The following is a 16,764-nucleotide window of genomic DNA, read 5'->3' on the forward strand; positions in this document are numbered from 1 at the left end:
ATAGTCTTATTTATTGCAATAAATAACATGAATATCACACAGACACAGGGAGATGGAAACAACAGTGCATCAGAAGTATCTGCGAGTGCGTTGTGAGGAACCTCGAAAACTGTAGCTGAAGATAAAATACTCTTATAATAGATAATAAGAGTCAAGCTAACCTTTTATCAAATTTCAAAACACCATTACTGCAGAATTATATTTTAAATTCTAAAACACATGGAAATATATCTTAAGCAGAGCAACATTTATCTGTTGCAGAAACGAAATAGTTTCACAAAATGTCAACATTTAATGTCAACATTTGACAAAGTTGAAATAGAGCACACCATCACTCTTTCCTGTTATAAAACAATACCCTCGCCGTCAACTGCATTTAACCTTTACTCTCTCATAACACATTTCACACACAGATGCATCTGCTTCAGAACAACAACCTTTGACATCAACTTGAATTTTATTCTATGAAATAAAATTTATTCTATGTTAAAGTTAGTCATTTCTTTTAACATGAGCACTTTCACTGAACTCCTGTTGACTGACAGGCTTTACCACAATCAAATGTGAAATCGGAAGTGCGTCATCTGCTGGTGAGAAGAGGAATACTTGTGTTCATGAAAACATTGTCATGAAAACATTGTCATTCCTAAAACCAAAGACAGGCTTCAGAATATTCTATTTTTATAATTAAGCTAATTTTTATAATTAAGCTAATTTTACCACTCAGTTACCACTGCTTGCAATGCATCAGTCTTTTCTTTATTATACACAGTATAATACACAGTAATACAAATTTTATTCATCTGTATTACTGTAGAAATTAAATTAAATTATCTTTTAATAAATTAAAGGCAGTAAAATATCAACATAAATAACTTGATTATTTTTCCTCTTCTATTATTGTTTTCTATAATAATTTTTTATTATTCTATTCTATTTTTTGCTAGTAATTTTAATGTTACAATAATGAGAATTAGATTTTATTTTGGATTACAGTAATGGGGACAGTTACATATTTTGGGGGAATCTGACCTGGACACTCCCCACCCGAATTTTCTTTTTTTACATGATTAAAAAAAAAAAAAAAAAAAAAAAAAACCTCTGTATTCTGTTACAACACTTCCAGCACATTAACAGTTTTTGTGGTTTCACATTTATAAAAAGCAGTTTAAAAGTTTCAGTGTATACTAGTTACTGCGATTTTAATTGGGACCCAAAAATTCTCATACGTCACATGATGTAAACACACATCCCGTGTGTATATACTTCCCATCCACCTGCATACTCATCTACTTGAGCATGACTCACTGTCTTCTGTCCTCCTTTGCTATGTTTCTTCAGGATTAATCCTCCTAGCATTCTGTCTCTGTTAGTTTTGGTGTAGATCTTTATGTAAAACCAGTGTCCACACATAGTTCCATAGTTTTAGTGGCTTTGGACATAACAGTATGCATTTCTCCAAACGTTATACTCTTTGAGCTTCGAATTCGTGTCTCTCTGATGCGTATAGCCATTCTCCTCTCACGCTTTGCGGATTCCAGGTTCTCTTTGAGGATGAAGTAGTAACATGCGCCATCTGCTAAGATGTTCACGTTGCTAATACATATGGCTATGTGAATAAAGTAGCGTAGATCATTGATGGTTTCTGTTTCCCACATGTCTGTCTTTGCATGGAAGTATATGGGTGCCGCTATGTGGTAAGGAATGAAGCATGTGAGGAAGACCACCAGACTGCTGAGAACAATCTTCATGCTCTTGTTGTTGCGCAGTTTTGAATCTCCAGGGTTGCGCTTTCTCAGATTGTGCAGGATTTGCACCACGCGCACTGAACAGAACACCATCACCACAGCGCTGCAGCAAAACACCGTCTCCATAGTCGCCAGAATCCAACTTTTCGTCCATGTTTGATTGGAGAAGTCCTGGAAGCAAAAAAATTTTTCGTTATCTTGTTCAACATCGTGAAGTGTGAAGATGGGGATGCTGCATGAAAAGATCAGTATCCACAAGGCTAGGCACACGAGCATCGCCTTGCGTGGAGATCGCAGACGGCGTGCAGCGAATGGAAACTGTAGAGCGACGAATCGGTCGACTGCGATGCACACACTCAGCATGATGCTGCCATAGATGTTGACATAGAGCAGGCTCTCCAGCAGGGAGCAGAAAGTCTTGCCTAGGGTCCAAACCCTCTTGTATGCATGTATTTTAAAGGGCAGGGACAGAATCAGCATGCCGTCGTTGATGATCAGGTTGCAGAGGTAAACCGTGGATTCACTCCACTGTCGAACGCAGAAGACCAACTGCCACAGAGCGGCCAGGATCAGAGGGAAACCCAAAACCAGGATGGGTATATATACACAGCTCTGGACCCAACACACCCAATCACAGCTGTCTGTCCTGGAAAGAGATAGAAAGAAAGAGGTGAATTCGAAGAAATACTTAATAAAAGTGCTGTATGTCATATTTAAAGAATGAGCATGATGAGAGGGGGAAAAAACACTGTATAAACTTTGGTACATTATTAAAGAGCAGGTCATATGATATTTTAAAGTGTCCTAATATTGTGCTAGAATCCCCTACAAAGTTTTAAATACATCTAAGGACAGAAAACATTGTAATTTTCTCAGAATAAACATTTAATATTAGAATCATTTTTCAATGATTTCGAAACGATTCGTTCGAAGCAGTTCTGAGCTTATGGTCTGTAAACTCCTCCCTTGCAAAAGAAGCCTGGCCAAGTCGACAATCCGTGTAAGAAAAAAATGTCTATTAGCATAATTACGTTTTTTTTTTTTTGCTCCGGAGGGTTACTTGTAAAAACTGATGCAGGTGGGTTACAAAAATGGCATCGATGCAGTCACTTAACCGGAATTTCAATTGCAAGCATGACTCGATCAGGACGTTTCTCAGTGGTAAGTTGAAACTTTCTATGTGGTACTTCACATGATGTGACAGCAGTTTTATTGCAGTCATTGTTACTTATTTGAGGTGCCCAGTGAGGATGAAAAAACAGCATCTTCTCGACATGATATAAACACACTAGCTAAAGTGTTTGTGGGCAGGTCAGAGTGGTCATGTTTCACGGTTCACAGTCGACTCTTTCTTTTGAGAGACAACATCTTTATTAATCATGCACTTTTTTGATTAACAACTTTGCAGACTGTTTACATTGAAGGATAGCTATGTTACAAATTGCTAAATATATATATATATATTTTGAAAACCCATATGACCTGCTCTTTAATAAGTGCAAACCATCAAATGTTACCTTAGGGAGCTATTTCAACTTCTATTTGAGCTTTTGATATATAAGAGGTCATCATACCAAAATAATATCCTGTAAGTTTCAGACCTGAAATTGTGGTTCATTATTGTCTACACCTACCCCAACACTAAAACTACCCTTACAGTAATGCAAATACAGTAATTGTGTTATAATTGCATTGTAGCTCTAATTGATGCATTAACAGGAACAATAAATATTTTTTTCTACCTGTTAGATTGTGTTGTATTAAAGTCTACACCGACACCAACCCTAAACCTAAACTTACAGTAATGCATAAACATTAAATATGGTTGTTCAGCATGAAAAAAATATGTAACATTGATGCACGCATGCGCAGTAAACCCTGGTAGGAAAATCTGAAGTTACAGCTCACATGAGTAAAACATTGAGTGTTTGTTTGCTTCATTTCACCAAGGACTACTTTGTACACAAGAAACAGGTAGACACTGGGTTTGCAGAGAGATTAACTCTTTCCCCGCCAAACACAGGATTTTCCATTCTCGCTATTATACACTTGGGGGCACTATTATGCATCTACTGAATGGATCTGGAATGTGCCTATAAAAAATTGCTTTTTTATTTTTTTATAAAACTTACCTACATTCAAGTGTTGATAAAAAAGTTCCTCCAGTGAGAGAGAGATTAATGAAAATAAAAATAAAAATTGCTAATATATATATATATCAGAGGCTGTCTTTTAGTCTTTATATCCAAAGTGGACACCACAAGCAGCTATTGACAGGAAATAGAACTATTATGTTTTGTAATGCGTTACTTCCAACACTGTTGAGGACCTCAAATTAACATCCCATCACTACACTGGGGCTTTAGGACCAAGCAGAAACCTCCCACTGTCTCATGAAGCCAACAAGGAAGCGACGGTCTGTTCTGCCTACTTTGAGCTTCAAAAACACTCTTCAGGAACAGGTGAGATCACAGACACTACGTCCAAGTTTTTTTTTACAGTCTATACTTAGGACCCACACAGACCACAGGTTGAGCACACACTGCTGGCTTCACTAACACCTCTTCCAGCCTCAACCTAGTTTTCCCACGAGGTCTCCCATCCAGGTACTGACCAGCTCAACCCTACGACAGGGTGATATGGCTGCTGGGCATATTTGTATGCATAGTTTATTATGCAAAACTGTTATCCAGTGTTATCAGTGGGTGTTTATTTCCAAGTCTTCAATGTGACATGCCCATAAAAACTGAGCATTTCTTGAGCCGTCCTCAAAACCAGGGTAGAAAAGAACCTGTTACTTACCGATTTTGATGTTATTGAATATATGACCAATGATTCATTTGTGAGATCGCAATGAACAAAGTGACAGCTTTTTTTATTTAAAGAAGGCAAGCTTTTTACACTGCCACTGCCAATCTATAAATGGGAGAATATACAAAGGTGTTATAGCTATAATATAAATTTGGCTGTTCACTTTAATAATCTTGTGGTGTGACATGTTTTTTTTTTAGCTACAATATTCAGTGTAGTCTCTCAGAGACCTACAAATCATATTTACATTAATACAAATGCACATATGCACTAAAAATTAATCCAAAATCAACACCTCCTGTCTAAATATGTGCAAGAATTGTATATTGCATAATATATATATATATATATATATATATATATATATATATATATATATATATATATATATATGACTGTATAGCAGATAAGCAGACCTTATGAATTAATTATAGACCCACATTGTACTCATTATAAACTCACATTTTACAGTTAGCATTATAATGGCTTTCATGAACAAAGGTGGCTGTGGGATGATCTTTTATGTTTCAGAATATGGAAACATCTTTGTGTTTGACTTCTATAAATGCTGAAACACGGAAACACGAGTGTCTGTCTTAAATATTTAGATATGTGGAAGGAATCAAGTATCAAGTCAGAAACCAGTTTTTTGTTTGACATAAAGAACAACGTATACACTATGTACACTAGTGACATCATGGTTCTAGTTTACTCAGGTTTGCCGAGACTGTTGTCACTGTCCTGACCAAATTCTCAGGATCGTCTACCCACACTATGCTTGAGGTTTGTCTAGCTTCATGTTGAAAGCACATCCTGCTTGATGATATGTGCTGCCTCATATTTAACACATTTTTCATGCTGGTATTAATTTTTAACAGTTATATGTGTGTGTGTGTATGTGTGTGTGTGTGTTTTAAATAGGTTTCCTTTTCAGAACTTCCCTGAATAATCATTTTTGAATATTTACATTAAATTTTATGATTACCTGTGTAACATATTTGAATACAGAGATAACGATAACATGCAACCATAATGGCACAGAGGAACAATATCATTGGAATCACTTTAAAAATTGTTGATGAAAAATTATTGTTGATGACTAATAAAAACAGTGACAGCCAATCAGATTCCACCCCTCTTTAAAAAGATTGAGCATTTAAAGGGATAGTTCACCAAAAAAAGACAATTCATCCATGTTTAACCCTCAAAGCATCCTAGGTGTGTGTGATTTTCTTCTTTCAGACCAATCCAATCAGAGTTATATTAAATTTTGTTAGAGGGAGCATTTATTAACCCCCTGGACTTTTTATTACAGATGCTTGCATTTTGTTTCACGTCCTCAGAACTGAAAAAGTGGAGAGAAAAAAGTGAAAGTGACGTGACATTCAGCCAAGTATGGTGACCCATACTAAGAATTTGTGCTCTGCATTTAACCCATCCGAAGTGCACACACACAGAGCAGTGAAAAAACACACACACACACACACACACACACACACACACACACACACACACACACGGAGCAGTGGGTAGTCATTTATGCTGCGGCGCCCGGGGAGCAGTTGGGGGTTCGGTGCCTTGCTCAAGGGCACCTAAGTCGTGGTATTGAAGGTGGAGAGAGAACTGTTCATGCACTCCCCCCACCCACAATTCCCACCGGCCCGGGACTCAAACTCACAACCTTTCGATTGGGAGTCCGACTCTCTAACCATCAGGCCACAACTCCCCCTGTTGACAACAAACACCCATTTACCCCCATTGAAAGGAATGGATTGGAAGAGCGAGGATAATTTTTAAATGTAACTCTGATTTGATTCGTCTGAAAAAAGAAAGTCATATACACATAGGATGCTTCAAGGATGAGTAAAATTTGAAAAAACTTTCATTTTTGGGTGAACTGACCCTTTAAAGAGGACACAAGCAGCACATGCTTATAATACACAGAACTTTATAGTTTTTGGTGTACAAGTTATTTATCTTTATAGTTATCATTCTCATTGTGAAATGTCTTAATGTTCTGAATACCAATCCTTGTAGCGATTAGACTTTTATCATATATGTCATCTAAAACAAACAATAGGCAATATGAAAATATATGTAAACAACAGCTGACTGGAGCTGACCACATCCGTGTATCATTAACAATATTACTTTAGCACAGAGAAACATGTATGCTACCTAAAATTATCTTTATAAATGAGTCAAATTGATAAGATATTTTATATAAGCATCAAGAGAGTGGCTTTTCCGTGCTATAATGAGGTCAAATGTACCCCTAGATTAAATCTGTGTGGTCAGACCTGAGATCAAATGCCAATCACTGGAAATTCTCTGATGATATCATGGGTGAAGGTGGCAATTGGAAATGTGGTCGCCCAGGGGCTTTTTTCTTTGCTTTTGTCTTTTTCATTTTATGGAACCCACACTAAAATGTTAACATTTTAATTGCTGCCTAATTTGTTTTATAAAATGCTGGGTTAAATACAACCCAGTGCTGGGTGATATATGGAGAAACCCTGCAACTAGTTTCGACCCAGCATTTGGGTTATGTGGTTTAAACTAAGCATTCTGGGAAATAACCTAGCGCTGGGTCAAAATGACCCAATTGCAGGGTTTGTCCATAAATGTATTTATTTGTATTTAACCCAGCATTTTTTAGAGTTCACTTTGAATGTCTGTAGTTATGAAGAAATTCTTAACTTGGAAATCAAGAAGTAGAAATGACAGTACTTAAGAGAATCTACAACATTTTCAGTTAATATTTTCTGAACTGAATCCAATTGAACCGAACACATCTGTAGTCCACATATCTACAACGATACGTCTAGTTATTAACTTTAATAAATAAAACAAAAGACCCATGTCCGAAAGTCTGAAGTCTAGATCGTAACTGTAGATATAGCTGTATCTTTGTCGGAAGCTGTGGTTGTGTTGAACAGACGCGGATTACTCACATTGTGTGCTGGAGTTCATTCCCACAGCCGGTGGATGATTATTCCCCACTGTCCTTATCCACACTTTTAAGGTGAGTTGTAGGTCCTCACGGGATGTGTAGTGAAAAATGTCGCTTAAGCATCGCGTGCCGTCTGATCTGTTGAGCGGTTGGGTTCTCTTTCTTCTGTTTCCGCTGCAGACAAGCTGAACTGTGCAATCAGACAGAAACTAGTGAGGGTTTTCTAACAGACACTATCACGCGCACAAGAGTACGCCTCTACAGCACGCGCGGTGCGCTCGATCACACGAGAAGCCAAATAATTACACTTTAAGCTGCAGACGCATTGTGTGGCTGATTATGAGACATCTTGTTACACTATATGGGTTAGAAGACTTCTTAATAGACAGGCTTTTAGCAACAATTAAACAATACAAATTATGAAACTCGTAACAGTTCAAAGTATCAACCTTTGAGCAACAAATATGATAAATAAACTTCTTTAGTTGGGTTTTACTGTGTTGACTTGCTTAGCCGTCATACAGGTATAGAAAACATGGATAGACAATGACCACTATATTATGTAAATGTGGACGCTACAACAATCGCTATGAGTGTAAAATTTCGAAATATGTGTGTGTGTGTGTGTGTGTGTGTCTGTGTCTGTTTTTATTGCATAACCAGAACCGTAACATACATTAACAATAGCATCAAAGGAACAAACAGAAGAAAATAAATAATTTCCACAAGTGAAGGATTTTAACAAAATTCTAGACATCCTTTTTGCTTTTTATTTCTAAGATCGTTCAATGCAATGTATAATAATAGTTCCCTTTTATATTATATTTGTTTGTGTATATGGTGTTTCCCATCCACAATTATTAAATTAATCACCAATTTCCAAACTCTCATTTCTATACAACAAAATATATCTTTACCAAAGAAAGAGTCTTTAGTTTTATACATTGAAATATTAGATATTCAGTATCAGTCTAAAAATTTTTGCTTCATATACAATCATAAAATATTTTTTTATAAGTTCCTCTAAAAAACGTCTAGAGAATATACAAAATAACGTTGCCACAGTGTTTGAATGTTTCCTTTTATAAAACACAAAACAAATGAATGTTTTAAATGTTCATAAAACATTCAGAAATAACCTTTATAGCTTAATGAAACATTAGCACAATTTCTGATAACATCTTTGTTGTTAGATGGATGAAGACAGAGTGTGTGAAATGGCATTGGCTTTAAAAGCCAAATAACCATTCAGACTTCCTTTTCTTCAGCATTATTCATGTACAGTAGTGGCCTACAGTAGGGCCTGCAACGGGAAGGACCAAACCTCACCACTAGATGACGACAAACCTCAAGTTCCTCTGTTAATAACGCTTAAAACCACCACAATTCTGAAGAAAACAGCCATTGTTGGCTTTAAGTTGTTCTCCCAGCCTCACTAAGCTGCTTTTCAGCTGGTTTTTCACGAATACTTAAATTGAAATGCCTTGTAACCTCTGATGCCACTTTGCTTACTAAAAGTATTTATCATACCGATAATTTAAATTCTTATTTATTTGCATATTTTATGTTTAAAAAATATAGCAATTTTTGAAGCTATACATGAGCAACAGCACTAATAATATTTGTTCACACATAGTTAATGACTAGATATTATAGAGGTAAAACTGTTATCGCGTGGAACTTGATCTCACTGTTAATAATCATTTAGACAAGGCTGGGCACTTTTTCATGTAGCATATAGAACTGTGGCACACCTGTTCTTCACAGGTGAAGTTATGAGAGCGAGGTGTGCCCTTCACATTGACGCAGCGCTCTTTTCACTGGCATTACATAACATCAGGAATCCAAGGCTTCAATGAATCCACATTCCATCCCAAAACTCAATATTGACAGCAGGGCTGGTTTATACACCTCTGAACACTCCGACACACACACATTCACCTAGCTGTATACATGGGGATATACCAGATTTAGAACATAAGACAAAATACAAACACAAATACAAATCTTATTGCTATACAAAAAAGTTCAAAATTGGTTTTGTCAGAGTTACTTAACTTACATTATCCAGCAATCCTGACTCCAAAGAATGGTTCGATTAGACGCACACAAACAGACATCCCATAATCCTTATTTATCTCTCAGGTATGCCTGCTCTATCTCTTTGTAATGTAATGCTGATCCTTGGTTTGACTAGGTAACGGTAAGAGGCGTTTCTCTCTTTTCTGTGAAAGAGATTGTGAGATTGCCTGACTCAGGTTTGCCTCATTTACGTCTGCTCTTGATGCATGTTGCTCCATGAGCATGTGCCTGAAGTTTGTGCTTCAATGGAAATTTTAGGATTACATTTCTGTAAATGTTTGTGGTTACATGCACATTGTGATCTGTGTGTGTGTCCATGCTTTTGTGTGCTTGTCAGTGTGTGTTAATCAGCAGGAGCACAATGGGATTAGACAGAGAGCTTTTGGCCAAGCAGGAGAGAGAGAACATTTTGACCATGAGTAGTCATCTGACTGTAGAGAACAGGGTGTTACAGAGAATGTGTTGTTATTTTTGACTGAAATTAAAAATCAATTAAATGAACTGAAATAAAGCAGAAATAAAATCCAATATAAATACTGAATGAAAGCTAGAATGAAAATCACAAATGTTACCTTTAACTACATTTTTAAATAATATATATTTTGTTTAAATATTAATAATATTAACCGATAACTGACTAAAACTGAAATAATAAAAACTACAGGTTAGAGGTACAATAATAAAAACCCAGGTTAATTTAGGCTTAAATATTTGGGGGTTTACAATAATATATATATATATTATATAAGTATTTTTGTTTTTAAAGTTTTTAATAAAAAAACATTGTTCTTGTTGTAAGCATTATTGGTCAGATTTATGCATAATAATGAAAATTAAAATATATTAAATAAAAATAATTAATATTATTTTAAAAAGTCTAAATCTACAAAAGTGTGGTCATATTGTTCTATATTGTTCTTAAATTATTATTATTATTATTATTATTATTATTATTTTAACTGAAAATTAAGACAGAAAGATTTTGATACAGTACATTAACATGGAAAAAGAAAAATGGTGTAGAAACAGTTTTATCTCAATCTCCCAAACAAAGAATCAGCAAGTAGCACATTGAACTCTACATGAATTTTTAAAGTAGAAAATATTGAAAAGGCATTTTCTTATAAAAATATAAATAGTATTTTTGCGTAATACATAATCCAGTAATCATTGCTTTACAACTCAGAATGCTCTTTTTTGACCGTGCATCCTTTGACAGAGCTTCTTTCAAAGTGTGGGAGTAGTTACATTAATGTTGTTAGATGAGACATCATGGGTGAGGTGTGAACGTCATATTAACAAAGTGACAACTCAAAATACAAGATCTGCTGTTTTAGATGACTGACTCTACCTGTTTGATACACACGTGGGGCTAGAAGTTATGTGCTCAGGGGAGAACAGGGTAAGGCAAGCGAAACAGAGGAGGAAAAGAGGGCGGGAGACATGGGGAGGCTGGGCCGGCGAGAATGAATGAGAGGGAGGGGGGAGAACTTTGACACTGAGGGCCAGAGGACAGGTTTGCCAAACAAGAGAGGATTCAGAGAGAGAAAGACAGACTTTAGACTTCTGAACCAGTCGCTAAAAACACGCCTGCCCCTCAGACAGAGGGGAAAAAAAAGAGGCGAAAGAAGAATGAGAGAGTTGTTTATCTAGAAAGGGCGCATAACTTCTCTGTGACTGTGGTGGGATTGTGTGTTTGGGAGCCCAAACTTTTGGATTCAGTCTGGATGGGAGTTCCTTCTGTGCTTGTCAGATGGGGATTATTCCATGAACGGCTGGATCTTGTTACTGATAGCTGATGGCGATGACAGCCCTGTTCCGAATGTGGGGTAATAAACCTCAAGTGGTCCAGACCAAACCTCAGGCGCCAGTGCCCCGTCTGCCCAGCGAGGATGACGAGGATGATGATGAGACGTTGCCCAGCAGACCTCCGATACGCAGGAATTCACGGTTTTACCGTTCAATGAGAAAGAAAAAGTTGACTTCAGAACAACAAGAAAGTGAGAATTCTACATAATATGATATGATATGATATGATATGATAGGATATGATATGATATGATAGGATATAACATAATTTGAAATCTAGAAAACCTCACATATACTGTTAAAAATTTGATAAAAAATGGCAAAAGCAAAAAAAAAAAAAAAAGAAATTTAACTGAAATATATCAAATTATATATATCAAAGGAGTAACATCTGTCATTTTAAAATCAGTGAAGCTTTTATAATTGTTTGGCTAATAACTCTGAATATGATCCTGAAACTGATATGTTTGCTGTTTTTGCGTTACCTAGCAAAAGTAATCGGTCTAAACATCTGACCAGAGTGAACTATTGTTTCCTGTAGGGTTTGTATAGAGTAGCTAAACAAAATGAACCCTCTTCATTTCACTTGTATGACCTGTACTGTGCAACACTCTTTATTGGCATCTATAAAGGTTGAATGGAGAAACTTTAACATCCACTGACCTTTGAATTCCACAAAAGGTGGAGTGGAAAAAGGTTCTTTGGATTATTCAAATGTTCTTCTCACTAAAATCGTTTAGATGGATAATTCATTGACTCGCAGTGTGTTTTTTTCCTGTATCCTATGGAATTCAATGAGGACCAGCCACTGAAAATGATCTATCCCTTTAAGAACCATTTACAGAAATGTCCTTTGGGGAACCAAAGATGGTTCTTCTAATCTATGGCATTGCTGTGAAAACCCCTTTATTTTTAAGAGTGATGAAACCAACATCAAACACCAAAGCAGTTTTGTACAGGTATCAAACCTTAAGTACTGCTTCTTTAAGAAGTTTATGCATACTTTGAATTTTTTTAATGGGATTCTTTTGATTGTGATGCCTCTGATGAGTGACAGCAGTAATAGATCTGCCTGTCAAACAAGTCCTGAAAAATAAAAACATTTCGTGTATTTAAATGGCTTGTACAAAATTATGACTTGGCAAACCAGTACAAGTCATAGAAATTTTCTGAGGGAGAGAATGAAAGTGCATGCTTTTGCCCTGCGGTAAATTGCAAAGCAACCGAAACTCAAGAAACGGGTTTAATAGTTCACTGTTTGTTTTTAATTGTTCTGAGAATTACATGTGCAGACCATTTTGAATCATAGAACGACACAGTTTCCTTAGTTGTGGCTCTGTTCTTGAGATTAAGCTCAAAGATGACAAGAATAATATTGAATGACAAATATGTCAGTGTATTAGGTATTGCTTCAATCAAAGAGCTTTGCTTTTGTGTGATGGTTTCTCTCCACATCAATAGGTTTCAGTATAATGTCCAAGAGGAGAAAGCTATCTGTTAGCATTTCTGTTTTACTCAATGGTGGTTGCTCTTCTAGCACACAAAGGCCTCAAAGTACACAACGAAGTGACTGTCTTTGCTTCTTGTGTATGAGTTTTTGAGACACTTTTTTGAACCCATTACTTGAGCCGTACATTACTCTAGACAGCAAACAGAGAAAACCACAAGTCAATTTCACCTCTTCTAAGAGATCTTGCCACTGCCAGCATCCCTGTGATTTATGTTTCAAAAAATGTTATTTCATCAGAATGTGTGTCTGCTTTTGAAGAGCTGTGAATTGAGGTTTTAGCCCACATGTTGTATTTATGGAATCTGCCAGCAAAACAACACAGCAATTGGCATTTTAGTATTTTGATCTCCAGTAAACATCCTTGGTTTCAGCAGCCGCTAACAAATTAAACCAAACACTGTGTGAATTTCTTGGCATGAGTTCCTGCTTACAGTGTATCAGCATCTGTTTCATTTGATGTGCCACTGTTAATCATTGTATTATTCACAGTGCCTCACCTGTTTTTCCAGAGAAAGCTGTTTTAAGTGGCTGGTCAAAAGACTTCTGGATTTGCACATTTGCTTAAAGCCATTATCAAACCCACCTACCTTCTTTTGTCAAAGAAGATGAAACTGGATTTTTAATTAGGCTGTCTGAAGAAAATGTCAGTGCAAAATGCTTTACCATGATGCTATTATTATCTTAAATTGCTTTGTAGTCATCATTATTTTAACAGCCCTTTTAAAAGGTGGATTTGCAGTGTGAATTGTTTTTCATTTTGTGATAAAAAGGACAAACCTTTTAGTGTTCTGCTCATAGAAAGTTTAGAGATGAAAGGTTCTGAAAGCTCATCATACCATATTAACATTAATGAAAGAAATAATATACAGTTTTTCAGTGAATAAGATTCAGTAACCCCTCTCAGAGTGTTCATTTAAAGGGATACTTCACCCAAAAATCATTCATTCAATCACTTCATTTCTCACCCTCATGTAATTCGAAACCCGGATAACCTTTGTTCATCTTCGGAACACAAAAATAAAATAAGTTTGATGAAATCCGAGAGCTTTTTGACCCTGCATTGACAGCAATGGAATTATCACATTCAAGGACCAGAAAACTAGTAAATAAATAGTCCATGTGATATAAGTGGTTCAAATGCAAATTTTTGAACGAGGCAGTTTCCTTGCCGTCTATGCAGGTTCAGAAAGCTCTCTGTTTTTTATGAAAAATATCTAAATTTGTGTTCTGAAGATAAATTAAGGTCTTACAGGTTTGGAACAACATAAAGGTGGGTAATTAATGATAGAATTTTCATTTTTAGGTGTTATTATCCATTTAAGGATTTATTAAACCAGCAAGTCTTGAGTAAGTGATTCATTAAAAGATCCGGCTCGTAGGAGTCACTCGTGATTGTGCCATGTACTCAGTCAGGGTATCCGATTCACAAACAAATGATCAAAAAAAAACAAAAAAAACAACAACAACAACTAAGTTCAAGAGGTGATACATTCACACATTCATAAATGTGTGTGAATCTGACTACATTAGTTGCATGGTATTTCTTTTTCTGATTCACAATTTGTTTGTTGCAATGTTTTTGATGAACCAAAAAGATCTGGCTTAATAAGAGACACTCATGGTTGCGCATGGTGTTTTAGATGCACTAAATTAACCAGTTCATAAGAGTTCATACTCACAAGTCTGACTACATTAGCTGTGGGTGTGTTTTTGATCATTTTTATTCATGATTCGGACCCTGATTGTGCAATGTTTTTGATGATCCCAAAAAAAACCGACTCGTGTGATTTTCTGTATGAAATGTACTACATGGTGCTGAATGTTTTATATTCTCGGATACTATTTAGGGAAGATTGTATGCAAAATGTGATTTGAGGTTTGCATGCAGCCAGCGAATACAATTCAGTTAAGCCTTTAAAACTGGTTAATTATCGTTCATTTTTACATGACGCTGCAGATTCAGCATTGCACTGGTTATTGTGTGTTCATCATTGCAAAACTGCAAAATTCTTGTGCTCTCTGCTCTGGTGGTGTTTGATTTTTGCAGCTGCCTGTGACTGTTGCATGTGCGTGTGTTTGTGGGTGTATAAGACTGTGTGACTATGTGCTGTTCTGGAATTTGTCACTTTTTTATTCACTGACGGTTTGGTGTGAATATAAAGAGTGAGAGTCAGAGGGAGTGTGTGAGAATGTGTCTTTCGTTGTCAGAGGATTTACTCCACTGCTAATGCTAAAAGTAAATGTGTTTGTTTTGTAATGCCTCATAAGTTAGTGTAAGTGCGGTGACCACAGTCTGTACGGTAATCCCCTAATCTTACCGTACAAAGTCTATGCAGTGTTGTTACACGTACATTCTTGAACCAGGAAACAAGTCTCTCTGAAAAAAGTTATCCATTTTCTTTTAAAGACCTACATTGTTCTTATTTATTTTCATGGAAAGTCCACAAATATATTTTTTATAATAATATTTATTTATTTATTTATTTGTGGTGTGTGTTTATGTGTGTGTGTGTGTGTGTGTGTGTGACCCAGAGTGTCCAGTAACTGTTTATTTAATGTCCAGCATGTAAGGTAAAATTTGTATAATTTCACTTTTTAATATTATTCTAAAATGTGGAAAATAGTTGGAATAATGACAAAGTGTGTTTAACTCTTGACTGGTATAGTATATTATATAAAATATGACTGTGTATTATATAAAAGGGCAGTAATGCATCACATCTGAAGTATTGAATGTTACATAACATGACTACTTTTTTTAAAAAGTCTAGACTTTTCGGTCTAGCAATAGCATGTACTATAGGTAGTCAATGTACCATATGATTTCTGATTTGTTCAAACAATGCGAAATGCACGCACTTTCTGAACACGTTATGCATCATCACAGGTTTCTATCAAATTGCAGTGCCTGCTAGGAAAACAACCCCATTCACTGTTGATTACTGCTCAAGATCTGGTGATATTGTTGGAAACTGGGTTTAAAGCAAATTATTAACCAGTGTGACCGTAATATAACTCTAGTGTCCGACTGTGGTATGACAAACTGACCCTGATCTAGTCCTTGCTTTTAATCTGTATATTAGGTGTTTTTAAGCTGACCTCAGTTTGAACTCTCAGCCGTGAGGTTGGTTAGTCAGTCAGGTGTGGTTTGAACCTCAGATCAAGTGCACGTTCTCTCATAGATTAGGAACTGGGATCTGGGATCTGATGAAGAAGTAGATTCCCATGCAACAGTCTGTTGCATATATTAATAAAAATATGCTCCTCTGGTATAATTTGGAAAAAGATAGATAGATTTTATGGTAAATTGTAAATAATATTTAAAAAATACATTAGTAAATAATTATATACTTTGTCATTTTAATTCAAAATTGTATATTTAAATACGATGAAATTAGCAATGAATGTACATTATATATATGTATATACTACTTAAATGAATGCTAGACTGCTAGACTTTAACTGATGTATGTAATATGCTGCTTGCATATTATGTTCCCAACTAATATAAGAGGCCAGAATATTATAAAGCAGCAGTGGAGTCTTCCTGATCACAGTTAACTCTTGATCCAGGCACACAAATAGCACACTGCACCTCATATGACCGTCTGCCATTCGTGTAGACTGAGTGAGCAGAAAGCAGCTAAGGGAAACAGTGTCAGGAGGTAATGAAGCATTTCGGATGCATCCTTTGTTCGTGAGACTTCAGAATTTGCAGAGGAGACAAATTCAGGGGGAAGCTGAACAGACTACCTCAGCAGCCACACACACACACACACACACACACACACACAGTACTGAAAGTTCCATTTGAGGCCCCAGCTACACATTCCTGTGCCCACAAAGTTTCA

General features: G+C 36.1%; 2 protein-coding genes across 4 annotated transcripts in view; one reads left to right on the top strand and one right to left on the bottom strand.

Annotated features, from left to right (window-relative positions):
* Positions 1 to 7,762, bottom strand: LOC128029169 (lysophosphatidic acid receptor 6). Of its 2 annotated transcripts, none has more exons than XM_052616764.1 (2): positions 7,514 to 7,762; positions 1 to 2,389 (listed from the first exon to the last, which is right to left on the bottom strand). In XM_052616764.1, the coding sequence occupies exons 1-2, from the start codon at positions 7,530 to 7,532 to the stop codon at positions 1,389 to 1,391; spliced, it is 1,020 nt and encodes a 339-aa protein (XP_052472724.1). In that variant the 5' UTR covers positions 7,533 to 7,762; the 3' UTR covers positions 1 to 1,388. The 2 variants fall into 2 exon arrangements, with proteins under 2 accessions (XP_052472724.1, XP_052472725.1); XM_052616765.1 differs by having other exon boundaries at positions 1 to 2,394.
* Positions 7,566 to 16,764, top strand: part of LOC128029168 (ephexin-1-like) — a 23,708-nt gene continuing 14,509 nt past the window's right edge. Inside the window, exon 1 of one of the 2 annotated variants that reach the window (XM_052616762.1) lies at positions 7,566 to 7,584. Coding sequence is in view for 1 of the 2 variants with exons in the window: in XM_052616761.1 (XP_052472721.1) it covers positions 11,393 to 11,594 (202 nt within the window). In the remaining variant the exon portion in view is untranslated. Of the gene's footprint in view, positions 7,585 to 11,108; positions 11,595 to 16,764 lie in introns of those variants that run through there. The other variant, XM_052616761.1, reaches the window with a different exon arrangement.

Source organism: Carassius gibelio, chromosome A15 (genome assembly GCF_023724105.1).
Source record: "Carassius gibelio isolate Cgi1373 ecotype wild population from Czech Republic chromosome A15, carGib1.2-hapl.c, whole genome shotgun sequence".
Lineage (NCBI taxonomy): Eukaryota > Metazoa > Chordata > Actinopteri > Cypriniformes > Cyprinidae > Carassius > Carassius gibelio.